The sequence below is a fragment of the Penicillium samsonianum genome (assembly GCF_028829775.1).
Source record: "Penicillium samsonianum strain IBT 33392 chromosome Unknown utg000007l_segment0_segment0, whole genome shotgun sequence".
NCBI lineage: Eukaryota > Fungi > Ascomycota > Eurotiomycetes > Eurotiales > Aspergillaceae > Penicillium > Penicillium samsonianum.
Window position 1 is genome coordinate 1,042,790 of NW_026643265.1, and position 15,417 is coordinate 1,058,206.

At 48.6% G+C, this 15,417-nt stretch overlaps 6 protein-coding genes across 6 annotated transcripts; 4 read left to right on the forward strand and 2 right to left on the reverse strand.

Annotated features, from left to right (window-relative positions):
• Positions 1–3,060: 3,060 nt before the first annotated feature.
• On the forward strand, positions 3,061–4,959 carry N7471_011220 (uncharacterized protein; the record flags this gene model as incomplete). The annotated part of the gene is made up of 1 exon (XM_057283939.1): positions 3,061–4,959. One exon carries the CDS (start codon positions 3,061–3,063, stop codon positions 4,957–4,959), a length of 1,899 nt encoding a protein of 632 aa, XP_057130205.1.
• A 264-nt stretch (positions 4,960–5,223) lies between these two features.
• N7471_011221 (SANT/Myb-like DNA-binding domain-containing protein) lies at positions 5,224–7,033 on the reverse strand (the record flags this gene model as incomplete). Its single annotated transcript, XM_057283940.1, has 3 exons — positions 5,224–6,709; positions 6,764–6,881; positions 6,940–7,033. 3 exons carry the CDS (start codon positions 7,031–7,033, stop codon positions 5,224–5,226), a joined length of 1,698 nt encoding a protein of 565 aa, XP_057130206.1.
• Positions 7,034–7,329: 296 nt separating this feature from the next.
• Positions 7,330–8,175, forward strand: N7471_011222 (p24 family protein; the record flags this gene model as incomplete). Its single annotated transcript, XM_057283941.1, has 3 exons — positions 7,330–7,489; positions 7,558–7,937; positions 8,026–8,175. The coding sequence occupies 3 exons, from the start codon at positions 7,330–7,332 to the stop codon at positions 8,173–8,175; spliced, it is 690 nt and encodes a 229-aa protein (XP_057130207.1).
• Positions 8,176–9,384: 1,209 nt separating this feature from the next.
• On the reverse strand, positions 9,385–10,982 carry N7471_011223 (putative MFS hexose transporter; the record flags this gene model as incomplete). The annotated part of the gene is made up of 2 exons (XM_057283942.1): positions 9,385–10,776; positions 10,830–10,982. 2 exons carry the CDS (start codon positions 10,980–10,982, stop codon positions 9,385–9,387), a joined length of 1,545 nt encoding a protein of 514 aa, XP_057130208.1.
• A 439-nt stretch (positions 10,983–11,421) lies between these two features.
• On the forward strand, positions 11,422–13,053 carry N7471_011224 (glycoside hydrolase family 1 protein; the record flags this gene model as incomplete). The annotated part of the gene is made up of 4 exons (XM_057283943.1): positions 11,422–11,949; positions 12,015–12,301; positions 12,363–12,859; positions 12,911–13,053. The coding sequence occupies 4 exons, from the start codon at positions 11,422–11,424 to the stop codon at positions 13,051–13,053; spliced, it is 1,455 nt and encodes a 484-aa protein (XP_057130209.1).
• A 357-nt stretch (positions 13,054–13,410) lies between these two features.
• On the forward strand, positions 13,411–15,309 carry N7471_011225 (transcription factor domain-containing protein; the record flags this gene model as incomplete). The annotated part of the gene is made up of 3 exons (XM_057283944.1): positions 13,411–13,482; positions 13,531–15,087; positions 15,148–15,309. The coding sequence occupies 3 exons, from the start codon at positions 13,411–13,413 to the stop codon at positions 15,307–15,309; spliced, it is 1,791 nt and encodes a 596-aa protein (XP_057130210.1).
• Between the last annotated feature and the right edge of the window lie 108 nt (positions 15,310–15,417).

A 15,417-nucleotide genomic window follows, 5' to 3' on the forward strand; every position in this document is an offset into this window, starting at 1 on the left:
TATCATACACATTCTCTGCACTCATTAAGAATGTGAACTAGAAACCGGGATTTGAAACGTTCTTTGTGGGTGATCTACGTGCGATAATGAACATTTCCAGACGGGTCTTACTAGTTAAGCGATTGTAGAATGCTGGTTATGAGTATGGACAAATTAACATACGGAGGATAATTGAGATAATGGGGTAGTTCTATACTTACGACGATCATTATTTAACGTACAGTCATATTAGTATTTATAATGTAGTTTCCAAATATATCGGGGTGGTTGACTTCTCTCGCCTTGTATAATCGGGACATCTTTAATAGGCCTAAGTAGCAAGTTATGGAACTAAATGATGAAATACGCCATTAAATGGTTCTTCCCTTGTTGGTAGGGCTATCTAATTAACCTATCAATTTCCTGTTTTAGCTACCGCTGAGCGGACGGCACCTTGTGCTCGTATACATGGATGCATTGGGGAAAATTATATAGAAAGGTTTATGACTCCGGTAAGAAGTACGAGGGCACTATCCAGAGTCACATCCCGTGTCGCAATTACCAATCACCATAGCTGACCAAAGGTATACATTACAATTCTGACTTGGTCTACCTAGAGCTCTCTTAGCAGCTGTATAGAGCCACCCAACAGGCTATTTCTAACACAGATCTGATGAAGACTGATATAAACTCAAAGCTCCCTGCGATACATTACGGGTTGCTGAGGGCATTAGAGCCCCTGAAATCCGAATTTACCGTCCTATAACATTGGTCAGCCCAACCACGGCTCCTTGTATTACAGCAACTTGTGCCTAAGTTACACTCTGGATGTTTGAGGCGCAATGTACGAGCAAGAAGTAACAGGGCCCTTTGTGAAAGTTCCTGCTTTCTCTGAAGGGGCAGGCGCTGCCGAAGCCAATAGTGAATCAGAGGATGGATAGTGATGGCATTTATTGAAGATATAAAACAAATCAGAGAGAAGGATGCGAGCAAATGAAACAAATCGGGAATTGGGTTCTCTTTAAATAATCATATCAGTCACGCAAAATTCCCCTCATTGACAGCTAGGATGGAGACTCACTCTTTGATTGAAGGTGCACATCTTCTGGCAGCATGTCCTCATAGATATCATTGTTTGACAAAAAACCACAAAAAAATAAAAGCTCAGCAGCTTCTGGTGTGTCCCTCTGGATTGCCTGGAGAGAAACCTCCCATGTAGTGAGAATTGTGTCGATACGGTAGTCCCAAGTCCAAAAGAAAACTCACAAGCAGTACTTATAGACAATTTGTGGATAGTGAGAGTATGCTGTCAAAAATTTCATAGAGACTCGGCCTGTCAGTCCTAACTTGTTTGCTCGTTTCGCTACTACTATGCTACACTGCAGCGTATGCTGTACTGTGAAACCTCGGAGCATTTAGCCAACCACTCGAACTTGATTGTTTGAATTTATTGTAACCATAAAGCAATAATTGGGTATATTTAGAACTAAGAGCTAGTAACTATGCTATATTGGTTAGGACTAATCATGACTCTCGGCCAAAAGAAAGAGACACACCCTACCCGGGATATGCTCTCATCTTCCCTAGCAAAGATTGTTGAATGTCTAGCCATCTATGTCAATACACACCTAGAGGGTTTTATCGTTCATTGGTAGTCTATAGCGTAAGGATTTCTTGCACTACATGTAAAGTCCTACCGTTGCCCGTAGGACAGGGCAGGGATATTAAAACGGGATTATAGTTACGGCCCGCATTTGACCCACGTTCGACGCTAGTATGTATTAGGTAATCGGGTCCACTATGCTGTAGTTATGCTGTATGTATGAAGGGAAGATTATGAAAACTCTAGTCATGTATCCTAGATCCACGCACATGGGGTCTAGCCTTCAGCATGGGGAGGTAGAGCTTGTATTGAAACTTCTCATGTTACCAAGATGCGCTGGTGTTGATTGGGTGACTATGTTGAACTGAAATCATAGAAAGTGTAATCAGATCTTGCGCCATCTACATCAGATGTGTACAAAGTATAGCATGTGACTTGTGACACTCGGAAAGAAATCATATTCCGTTTTCTTTCAAGGGTAATGCTGGTAAAGTAAGTTTATCATTTTTATCTAACAGAGATAGAGCGAAAAGCTTCGCGAGTCAAGAGGTTTAGCGCTGGACAATGATGTGTAGGCTGTATCAAATGGGAAGCATGAGGAGATGTATGTCACACTTTTGGATCATGACGCAGCTATCAACAAACTGAGTGGCTGAGAGAGGCGTCTAAGTGCCCATATGCATAGGTCATGGCTAGTTCTAACCAATGACCCGGGTACCGGTGGTTGCCATTACTCCAAGTCGTCCATCTCGATACTGCTTTTCTGCCTCTATCTGTGGATATCGGAGTTTTTAAGGATGTAAGCTCGAAGCCTAGGTTAAACTAATCCATGGATCCAAGCCATTTCGATAAAGAGCAAGAGCGACCTCGGGATGTTCTGATATGGAAGGCACAACATCTGCTGACAATAGTGCCTTCCTCAAAATGCCCATAAGGAGAGATTTACGAAGACAGAAAAGTTCATCTTGTAACCATCCGATGTCGAAATGTTTTTTATTACATGTCCTCGTCTCCGAAGGGGACATCGAGCGGACTCTCCGATTGGCTTCTCACAATCATATCGAGATGGCCAAATGGAGAATGTAGATGGTCACAGGGAGCAAGTCCAAGGCAAGGCCCAGCCTAACACTTGATTCGAAGATTACCCCTGGCTAACTTGAGATACCACAGCCCCTCCACCACGATCAACTGCAACGCCTGTTCAAGATCGGAGGCGGAGATCTATAAGCCTTTCTCGTCGGCTCCGCCATCGATTCTCGAGAGAATCCAGACATTCCGGAGAACACCACCTCATCATCCCCTTCTCGTTCAAGCCAAAGCCAAACGCAGCCAAAACAACTGCACAGGTATCAATGGTTGGGGACATGGGAAGCAGTCTAATGAGCGCACGAGGGTACGACAGTGATGCCCAGTGCATTGGAAGTCCTCAGCATGCCCCCCATATACAACCGTCGCCCAGAAGCCGAGCGTTTCGCAGAATGGGGTTGCACGATCTAATAGAGCGCAGTCGTGAGCGAAATAACTTGGAGATGTGGTCGGGTGCCGAAGGCCATGATCAATCCGACAACCCGGGAACACCCTTTGGAATGCATTATATACCCACGTCACCAGGAAGCTTGAGGGGGCGCTCAGCTCACCCCAATTCTGCAACCGAAGGCACCGGTAGCCAGTCCGTGCATTCATTCAACAATGAGCGGTCAGGCGAGCAAAACCTGTTCACAAAATCTCCTCCAAGTCTTCATAGTCAAGAAGAATTGGCTCCACCAAATCAAGACCGTCTCCGATCTCGAGAAGGCTTCATAGGCAATAGCAGCGGTGAAAACCTTCAGAATCTTGTGGCTGACTGGGCTCAGTACATGGGATCAAATCCTAATGATTATCGCGCGGGATCTTCGGCGTCGCTAGCCAGGGAAGATCCGGGCATTACGGTTTCCAAAACACGACAACCAACAAGCTCTTCCAGGACACACTCCGAGGCCCGAGTACCCCATCTTGGTGATCTAGACCTTTCGCACAGACTCGCGGGGAAAAGCATTGGGTCTGGGCCTCCATCAACTAATGCATCCATGTCGGAACTGCCACGTCCGAATAGATATGGGCCGCAAATGGCATCGCAAGAGAACTTTCAATCTCATGAGAGATCTGGAACATCGACAGTCATGGGTTCCGAGCCCCAAAAGCAAGCTATGTCTCATCAACGAGATGCGTCCTCTTTTTATTCGCGCCAAAGCAGTAGCCCTTCACGTGGGGCATCTGCCGTGCAATCGCTGAGAGCCCATGCTGCAAATGCAATGGACAGCTTACCCAATATTCACACTCAAATGGTAGCTGGGACTGGCTCAGTCCAAAATGAACTGCAACCAGGTGCCGAGGTTCTGAAAAGCAAATTTGTTGAGCAACTTGATGCAGCAAACTGGGAATTACCCCAGATGCATGGCATTTCCAATGGCGCCAATGGTGCCGGGTCACATCGCAGAGTCAGTCCCGGCTGGATGACAGGGGGTCGGCGAATGGGCTATGGTTATAGCTTGGTGGACAATGCTGAGGATCACCCAGCAACAGTTGGAGGGAACATCAGTCCATTTCCGAATGGGAATTGGCACAGAGACACTCCGGGGCCTAGTTCTGACAGCCGGCTATCTCCTATGAACAAAAGTCCTACCAATGCCAGGGGGGAACCCGTTTTGACACCAACGATGTGGGCCAAAATGAAGAGCCATTCAGTTCGAGGTAATAGACACGCACCGCTGGCAGTGGATTCGGCTGGTGGGGGAATGGCTGCAGGTGAAGCCCGTCGTGCAAGCTCAATTTGCGCGCAGCACATTGAGTCACCAACTTCTGCAAAGACGCCAAATTCGGCAAGGAGCTTTTATATCGAAGACGTCGACGAAACGTTGTTAAGTCGATGGGCGAAAGCCAGCCGGTCCACGCGTAAACAACCACAACCAGACAACTACCACGATTCAACCCACGGACGCAATGTTTGCACTCCAGATGCTTCACCACTTAGTGCACGCCACTTCTCGATTGATCAGACAAACCATCAGCCCTCCGTGTACTTCGATCCGTCGAATGACAGGAGTGCAGACATGTTAAATGGACATCCTTCCCGGTCTCGTAGTGGACGCTGGATACTGAAGTTTTCCAGAAACAGGGAAAGCAAGAGACGCTCGAACCCTCCCCGAAAAGAACCATCTGAGGAATCGCCAGTGCAGTACCAAGAGCGTCCGTCAAGTGACCTGGGACGAGCAAACTCTACCAGAAGCGATGTGGCAGAGGATCTCGCGAGTGCGTATCAGGAGTGCATTGGGATGCCCGGGGCTTTTTATGGAAGCCGATGGGCGAGCCGAACAAGTCTGGTGGTGGAGGCAGAGTGATGAAGATGCAAGGCAACGATCATCACAGGAGCAACGAGGGTATATTCGTCGGACAAGCACAAAAATACTGTTATTGAGGGGTTTGGGGCCAATTTTGGTGTTATTGTTACTCGTGGGGATGGAGTTGGTTTAATTATGAGTATGCTTCTCAGTCGGGTGTCATTAATCGTACAGAAATATGGGTAATTGATCCCTAATACATCTTACACTTCTCACATGCACACAGCAAGAGCGCAGTTTATCACCAGTAAAGAAGCAAATCATCTACCTCCGCTGTCGCTTATTGCTCTTGTCGCTTGCGCCACTGAGCACACTAGCAGACCGCTTGTGATTACCATCCCCGTGTTGAGCACCATTGCCCTGTGTGTTCGGTGGGGCAGTAGAATGACCCAAAAGGCCGGTGTCGCCGTCTTCAGTCTCTTTTTTCACATGTGGATGTTCAGGGTCAGCACTTGGCCCCGAGATACCAGCAGCTTCTCGTGATTTGCGCTCGCGCTCCATCTTCGCGGCTTCGAGCACACGGATCTCACTTTCAACCTTTTCAGACACTTTGCGGGCATCGAGGAGCATGTTGACAGACTGAATGAGCTTCTCGAAATCCTTGCATACGCGTTCGGTGGGCATAAACAAGCGCACGGGGATCTCGAGCTCGGATAGAGCATTAGCCAGTTTCTGGGTTTGCACGTTGGACTTGGCCTGCGTGAGTCGCTGGGCACGGTCGCTGCGGAATTGCACGCCTGCTGAGACACGCTCGTGGTGCTGGACGCCGTACTTCGCCTCCTCCGCTGTGGTGAGCGTGCGTACCATTTGATTGATTTCCTTTGATGTGATAGACCCCTTCTTGTTTGCGGCCTGTGAGACGGGGGTCTCGGCTCGGCCTAAGCCACCAGCGGTGGTTGGGGTCTGACCAGCGGGACTTTGGATAGCACCGTCGCCGAGGATGGAGCGGCGTTTCTTGCTCTTGTCTGCTTGTAGTAGCGTCTGCAGGAGCTGGGAAAGACCCGCGCTGGACTGATACATTGTGGTGTTGCCGACGCTGATGGGAACCTCGAGGCGAGAGTAGAGTTCTCGGCGCTCGGTGATGAAGTTCTGCTCGTTGCTTGTGATGCGCTTCAATTCTTCGAGTAGCATTGCCTCCTCGCGGACTTCGTCGGCTGTGCGGTTGAGCTGAAGGGCGGCTAGTTCTTTACGGTCCCGCTCTCGGTCGGGGTCGAACTTGAGCATCTTTTCGTGTAGTTCAAACTCGGCCTCAGACATCTCTGAGGGTGGATGTTCTAGTGAGAGCATTGTTGCAGCAATGTTATAATACCGCGCCTTCATCTGCTCCATTGTCCGATGGTGCTTTGCGGGAACAATGGCATTCGCATCCGGCTGTGTGTCCATTCGTGGTTGGTAGTCATAACGATCTGCGATCAGCACCCAGCGAATATCGTAATCAGTGACGAGGTCCATCAGATAGTCCGTTTCCTGGCGCGACCAGTCCTCATTTTGAAGATGTCGATTGTACTCGTCGTCTGTGTATCGACGGGGCAAACGCGGTTTGACGTTGTACTTGGCGAAGGCATATTCCTGCTCCGGCAGTTTCGGTACGTCTTTCTCTTCTTCCTTGGGCTGATCCACTTCCATTTGGGACTCTGCGGGTGCGGGTGCAGGTGTGGGAACAGGTGGTCGCGCCGACTCGTGTTTTCTCTGCCAGTGGTTCAAAACCAGGCCGTCGGAACGGGCATTGTTCGTGAACGGGGCCATGCTCCTATACGGGATTCAATGTCAGCGGGGTCTCCAAAGAGCCACATCTTCAACATACCACGGTCGAACGCGCAGCTTGTTCATCCATTTTGGGCGGCCCTTGTATTTGTTCTCATTAATGGCGATTGGTGGCGCCCTTTCGCCCAGTAGCGCGTACAATTCGCGGGTAATACCCTCTGCAACGGGATTCTGTCAGTAATCCATATCATTCCCAATAGAGCGCATTACACCTACCTGGTCGCTTTTCGACCACCTTCTGCTTCTTGTGCGGTCTGGGCTGCCCTTCTGCGGGCAAATCCAGCATGTCGCGAACATCGGCCGCGGCCATATTGGCGGTTCGATCGGAGTAGTGATATGCCTAGACACGACACCAAGGAGCAATTTCTTCGGTATTTAGCGATTAAAGATTTATTAAGCGACCACGCAAAGATAAAGGCAGGTTTTGTTTGATGGAATAAAGACTAGTGAATGTCGAAATTGAAGATCTCATCGACAGAGGCTTCCCGCTGGTAAGGGAGACATTCCGCAGACGGCAGGCGGTGAAGAGCCACGGTCCCTGATGTTGACACCTTCACGGAGAGGACTACTTGGCCGTGCGACTATCCAATTGCCCATTTCCTCATCATGGTTTTCTCTGCGACATCCTCGTCATGGCTGGCGTCAGCATTGACTCTCCTCTCCTTCTTTTCTCTCCTCCTCCCAACTAATGCCCTGTACTTCTACATGGAGGGCCGGCAAACAAAGTGCTTCTTCGAGGACCTCCCCAAGGATACTCTGGTGGCCGGTATGCGCGAATCTCCAGCAGCTTCACGAAGAAATTTCAAACTAACATGATGGTTAAACCATAAATAGGCCGTTTCGAGACAGAAATTATCAACCCCCAGAGCGGCACCTACGCGATCGACCATACCTTGAAGATGCACATCACCGTCGAGGAAACCTTCGACAATGACCACCGCGTTGTGTCCAAGCGGGACAGCCACTCTGGTCGCTTCCACTTCTCCGCCGCAGATGCCGGCCAGCACAGAGTCTGCTTCACACCTGAGACGGATGTCACCTCCGGCTGGTTGTCCAACTCGCCGGGCGCCGTCAAGCTCACCGTCGACATTGCCATTGGTGAGACCAGCAAGATTGAGACTGAGGACAAGGACAAAATCAAGGATATCGTGCAGCGGGTTAAGGATCTGAATGGCCGGTTGCACGATATCCGTCGTGAGCAGGTGTACCAGCGGGTAAGGATTACCCCATATCCAATCTATGGCCAGATTCTCTGTGGATGATTGAAGCGGACATATTAATTAATTTTTTTTTACTTTCCAGGAACGTGAGTCTGAATTCCGTGACCAGTCTGAGACTACCAACTCGCGTGTCGTGCGCTGGACTCTTATCCAGCTCGCCGTTTTGTCCGCCGCATGCGCCTGGCAGCTCTCGCACCTGCGGTCATTCTTCATCAAGCAGAAGTTGACTTAGATGCCGCGTTGTCTTATTCCCTACAGCATATCTCGTTTCTTATGCCTTGCATCTTCCTTCCACCTCTGCTGTGGTCACGCACACCGGTTTACGTGAATATTGATGATTGGTGCTTACATGTGTTGTTATACTGTTTTCTTGGCGAACGGCAGATCTTTAAATTCTGGTCGGAGGCATTTCGGCTTCCCGAGGTCCCTTTGTGAACTCGTTAGGCCACACGGCCAGTGTTTCAGCAAAAAGGGTGCGGAGTGATTGGAGCATGGTCAGATGTCGATCTTGATAATGGATGTAATGATATCTTTTCTTCTTTTCCCTTGTCTTTCGTAGATCGTTCCAGGAAACGATATTTGCCCACGCCAACTCGAGCCACTCAACATTGCCTATTGCGGCCGTACAAACCGTGATAGTGTTAGAAAAGCCCCCGTCCAACGATGCTACGCTCAGCGCAGCAGACAATTCTATAGCGGTCAACATCTCAGTGCTTGAATATCAATCACGATATATATATAGACTTGCTACATGGACCAGTTCCCACTTGACCAATTTCATCTTTGTGATTAATTATTTTAACTCATGCTGTCAGGGCACAATGTGCAAAAGCCCAAATTCGAGCTTTTCCTATCCTTTTAAAAGTGACTCTCCTAGCTATGATGGGAGCTTTGATGGAGCTAATGGCCATAGTGTGAAAGATGTCTAGCCGAGCCACCTAGTTTCTGCAAAAAGACCGCCTAGGAGCTTATCAAGGCTTAGCCGGGTGTCAGTTGAAGCTAACACAAGATTTGCTATGATCTCAGGTCTTCGTATATTGCACCCGTGGACATGGTAGAGTAATAAGCCCGGCATGTCTCGTACTCTGTACTCGGTAGTATTATCCCTATTCCTAGCTGTACTTCTGTAGCCAATTATTGCTTTTCTACATATAACATCGCGAAGAAAGAATACCTAGAAAGAACAACCAACATAGACATCGGAGTGTTATCTTACATATACCGTGTCTAGTATCGTCTTGAACCACCTCGGCAGATAAGTCAGATCATTAGAGTCCTACGTCGTCAATGATAGAGCCCGCATACGCAACCGACTACTCTTGTAATGTTTATGCAAAATAGTCTTCGCATTTTTAATGAACATCGTTGATTTGTAATTATTATCTTCATTTGAAGAATTATGTGCATGGTCTCATGGTTCATCCATAGCAAACACAGTATCTCACGCCGACTTGGTCTCCACATGCTCTTCATATTGTACTTGTTCCTTTTGCACCGCGACCTTGTCAACCATTCCACGTTTGACATCTTCGCCCTCAAACAGATAGGCGAGTTCTTCAAGCGTAGGACCGGCCGTCTCAACGAAGAAAAAGTAGACCACGAGGAAGACAACAAGCACCCAGACACAGTAATAGATATAAAACTTCCAGCCAAGATTCTTTAAGCCAATAGGGTTGACATAACTTCCGAAGATAGATGCCACCTGGATGGTGAGAAGGACAAATGCCCATGTTTTAGCGCGCATCTGAAGCGTCACAACCTCCAGCGGATAAGTAACGATCAGATTGGTCCAAGCGAAAGTGTAGAAGGCCTGGAAAAAGAAGATACAAGCGATCACAACACGACCGGCCACCAAAGAGTTGTGCTCAAGGTACTGCTGGGCAGCGATTGTCCAGACAACGAAAGTGACAAGAACACCACCGGAACCGGTCAGGAAGAAGAAGCGACGGCGGAATTTATCGATGACCAGTGCAACGAAGATCGCGACAACATACTGCCAGAGAGTGACCATTCCGTTCATAAGCGTGATTTCGGACTGGGTCTTGAGGCCCGTGTCTTTCAGGATCTGGGTCAAGTAATTCGAGACGAGCAGGTTGCCCGAGCTCTGACTGAAAACGGCTGTAGCGAAGCAGAGGAACAGGCGCTTGAGGTTGGCGCGAGAGGAGAAGAAGTCCTTCCAGCTCATGTTGTTCTCTGCTTCCTTGTCGATAGTCTGCTGGATTTCGGCGCACTCCACGGCAACCAGTTCCGAGTTGGGGTCACATTCACCGTGGAACTTGATGAGGATCTGGCGGGCTTCCTGGACACGACCCTTTGCAATCAACCAACGGGGAGACTCGGGGCAGAACCAAATGAGACAGAATTGGTAGGCCGAGGGGACAATTTGGATCAAAGTAGGGAGCCGCCATGACCACTGACTGGTGATCCTGTAACAACCAAATGTTGCCCAGGCTCCAATCACATAGCCAAGAACGATGGAGGTGTTGTAGAAAGTGGTGACTTGTACACGTTCCTTGGGGTGGGACAGCTCTGTGATTAAGACGGGTGCGCCCATCTGGATGAGCGATGACCCCACACCGAGAACGATCTTGCCGCCAATGTACATGTTCAAAGAAGTGGCAAAGAACTCGACAATCACACCAACAATGATAATGACAGACCCTAACGCAGTAGGTAGGCGACGACCGTACTTATCACTAATCCAACCGAGGAAAATAAATGGGATGACACCGCCAATGGCGTTAGAGGCTCCAAAAAAACCTAATGTAGCGCCTTCTGGATGTCCAAATCGATTTTGCCAGGATTCCAAGACTTGCATGCCATTTGTCATGGACTGTGATATATCGTCAGTAAAAAGCACTCCAGTCTTGAAACATCGTGACTCACTCCATCAATGCCCAGAGCCGCACTTGCTAGTAGGGACGAAGTGAGCAGAAAGTATAGCAGAATGCCATTCTTGCGCCGCCAGAAAGGCGGCATAGAATTCACGTCAATGGACGAGATAATGCCCTCGGCGGCATGGGCGGCGGCAGGAGCCATGATTGTAGACTTCAACTGAAACTAAGAGACAAATGAAGTAGGCTTGCCTATGATCGAATTTGGGAAGTCTTAGCCCGAAGGCTTCCTTGCACTTCTTATAGAAGAGACAGCCGGGTGGATACAACAAACTCTATGCATCCCGACAGCCCTAAAGGTCTTCATGTGAGACAAATGTTCCAAGGTTGATTTCGCATTTCTGCGGGGAATTGCCCCGTGGGGAAAAATGTGAAGGAAGTCTGGAGATTCGGGGAATCGGGGAATCGGCGAAATGCCAATTTTGCCGTTTATCCTTCGGGATATCCCCCTCCACTTCAACGCCACAATTCCCCGGCTATAAGGAATATAGCTTTGGATTCTGCTAGGTGCAGAGCTCTGCCACCTTCTTCTCTTTCAAAATACTTCACATTGTTTCTGTGGTTCTGTGGTCGTCGTTGCCAGTATGTCAGTATCCTTGCCTCCCGACTTCGAATGGGGATTTGCGACGGCCTCGTATCAGATTGAAGGAGCTGTGAATGAAGATGGGCGCGGAAAATCAATCTGGGATACTTTCTGCCATCTTGAGCCTACAAGGACCAAGGGGGCCGATGGAGATGTCGCTTGCGACCACTACAACCGATTTGAGGAGGATTTCGATCTTCTCTCGAAGTACGGCGCAAAAGCATACCGATTCTCAATTTCCTGGTCGCGGATCATTCCACTGGGAGGAAGAAATGACCCAATTAACGAATCGGGCATCGCGTTTTATGACAAACTCATTGATTCCTTGCTTGCCAGGGGAATCACGCCATGGGTCACTCTCTATCATTGGGACCTCCCTCAGGTCATTCATGATCGATACGGAGGTTGGTTGGATGTGGAGGAGTCACAGCTTGACTTTGAGCGGTATGCACAGGTTTGCTATGAGAGATTTGGAGACCGAGTCAAGAACTGGATCACACTGAATGAGCCGTGGATTGTTTCTATCTTCGTATGTTCCTCTGAGTCCCTTGTCCTTTATTTTTCATTTCAGACAACAGCTGACACATTGTTTAGGGATACGCCACTGGCGGAAATGCGCCCGGGCGAAGCAGTATAAATCCACAGTCCAAAGAGGGCGATACTACTACGGAGCCATGGATTGTCGGAAAAGCCTTGATCATGAGCCACGCTCGCGCTGTCGCTTTATATAACCGGAAGTTCCGAGCTTCTCAACAAGGAAAGATTGGAATCTCCCTGAATGGCGATTACTACGAGCCCTGGGACAGTCAGGACGAGCGCGACCAGCAAGCTGCTGAGCGCCGGATGCAATTCCATATTGGATGGTTTGCGAACCCCGTTTTGTAGGTTTTTGTTGGGTCTCAGACAGCACCAAAAGAAGGAAAGAACTAACAACTTTGACAGTCTAGCACAAGACTACCCCGAATGCATGAGAGAGCAACTCGGTGAGAGACTCCCTAGCTTCACGGAGTCGGACTTTGCTCTGCTTAGGGAGGCCGACATGGACTTCTACGGAATGAACTATTACACCTCCCAATTTGCCCGGCATCGCGACGAGCCTGCGCTTGAGACCGACTTTATGGGGAATGTGGATGAACTACAAGAAAACAAGCAAGGTGTATCAGTCGGAGAGAAAAGTGGTGTGCATTGGCTCCGGTCAACCCCGGATCTTTTCCGGAAGCACTTGACGCGAGTATATCGTACATATGGCAAGCCTATCTATATCACAGAGAACGGATGCCCATGTCCTGATGAGGATAAAATGACATGCGAAGAGGCTGTCAACGATACCTACCGAATCCAATACTTCAAGGATCATCTCGATGCGGTTGGAAGAGCACGCACAGAGGATGGCTCTGATATCAAAGGATATTTCGCGTGGTCATTGATGGACAATCTAGGTATGTGTGTTGCTTCGTACTTCGAGATATTTGAGCTAATTCTTCTTCCAGAATGGTCCGATGGATACGGGGTTCGTTTCGGCGTTACCTTTACCGACTATAACACCCTAGAAAGAACGCCGAAGCAATCCGCATTGTTGTTGAAAGGCATGTTCGATGAACGCATGGGTGGCAACGCATCTGGATCCCAATAGAGCAATAAAATGGCTTCGGATGAGCCTAGGGCACACTGTGAACAACTTCCATGAGACTAGACGAACATTATTCTGTTAGATATTACTCAATTGACCTCGAAATATACTTAAAAGTTCTATGTCCATTGTAGCTCTACCTTCAAAAATGTAATAGAAAACACATTCAACCTCGTGTTAAAGACGTAAATTAATTTATTTATTAATTTTGATTAAGCTTCGGAAATACCCCAAGCCAAGAAAAGAAAAAACCTGGGGCATTCGGAGAAATGCGTGGAGTATTTGACCGAGGCCCATCCCCCGTTCCCAACCTCCCAACTGCCCTAACCTCCGACGAGTTTTCCCGAGACAGAAAATGTGATGGCCAGCCCTGTATCTCGTTCGCGCTCATCGGCTAGAGCATGCGATCGGTGCCGTCGGAGAAAAGCAAAGGTATGAGGCGAAAACCCGTCTTGCCTAGTCCAAACTAATTTATCATAGTGTGACTGCTCGGGTGAATCGTCAACATGCACCAACTGCCGCCTGGCTCGGATGCAATGCACATTTGACGTGCCGATCGCCAGACGTGGGCCCAAATCAAAGCGACAAAGGTCGCACGATGTGGCTCATCCGAATGTCCTGCATAGTCCCCTAGCATCGGCCTTGCAAATATCGGAACACGGCTCTATAACTCGAAATCTCAGTTCGACCGCACCGGTTGCAGTTCCGCTAGATGCATGGGATACCGATCTATCGGTACTGGATCCCACTCTTTCCCCTGAGACGGTGCATACAGTGCAGTCATCTATTTCCGATGTCGCCTCGACAAGAATCACCTCAGCGTTGCAGCGATGGCATGCTTTGGAGCGGGTGATTTCCGCGCAGGAGTCATCAACACATCTAGAGCGTACTATCAACCATTGCTTCGAGCTATTCTTTGAATATCTATATCCCTTGACTCCACTTGTTCATGAGCCCAGTCTACGAGATGGGTTGGGGTTTTTCGTCACCCAAGGAAGGAATTCGAGAGCTGACGGCCTCGTATATGGAGTGAATAGTCTCAAATATCCAGAGCTGTGGCCGGATCTTTCTTTCACTTTGATCACTGCTGTCTGCGCAGAAGCGGCCTTTCTCCTTCCGAAAGAAATCTTTCCCGAGGGAGAGGGAATCGCAGACATATTTCTACAAGCCTCCAGAAATTGCCTGGCCACATATCTGGAAGCTGATCTCGAATACCCAAATGCCAACTCGGTTGCCATTCGATATTTCCATTCCAACTGCATGCATGCAGCCGGCAAGCCACGACTGTCATGGCACATCTTTGGGGAAGCTACCCGATTGGCCCAAGTGATGCAAATGCATGAAGAAGATTCACTGCAGGGTCTCACTTCCCTCGAAGTAGAGTTTCGCCGACGGGCATTCTGGATTGCCTATATCGGTGATAAATCGGCAGCCATTCTGAACAATCGTCCGATCACTATTCACAAGTATTCATTCAACTCTGGCATCACCATCGGCTATCCAACAGGCATCGAAGATGAGACAATCTTGACACCGGGTAGTGCTGTTCCAGATGCCGAGAGTACTCAAAAGAGTTTCATTGCAGGATTCAATGCAAACATTCGGCTCTGGCAAAGTGCATCCGATTTGCTTTTAGAGATGCGATTGTTGGATAGCCACAAAAATGGGAATCTACTTCCTCGTCAACCTCCCACGGTAGAAGAAAGTCACAGGCTTGACCATCTTTACGTGCTTTTTGCAACGTCTCTCGATGACTTACCCTCCTTTTTACAATATGACCAGCTCATGTCAAACGCCAATAAAGAAAACCAACGCCTGTCTAGACTCACTAGACTGCATATCATTCAAGCAGCCAACGTCTACATCTCGCTGCACTGTCTGAAGATGGTAATCACACAAAAATTCGAAGAGTTCAATTACTATCCTCCTGCGCCGAATGAAATGCTGCTACTACGGAAAACTGACATTGCACGCGATCTTCTGCGAGTCATTCGCGATGCCCCTTTTTGGGCGTTGCAGATTAACGGCGAACCATGTGTAAGTCGTCCCCTTTCTGCTACCCTGGTGTCAAATGAGCAAGTTCTGATGGCCATGTAGGTAGAGAAGATCAGACTCATAGGAGCTTGTCTGCTCGAGATTATCGATCAGCATGAAACATCGCCTCTGTCGGCTCGAGCCCGTAACGATCTGTCGGTACTCCTTGATATACTGACACGCTTAGACTCGAAAGCGTCGGACACTTTGCGACGGTTGTTATGAATAACGCTTCATGGTACTATGCGTCAAGCGGATGTATATCAAGTGACTACATAATTAGACAGTATAATTGCAAATGAAAGAATCTCTAAAAACATTTCACTTGCGAAC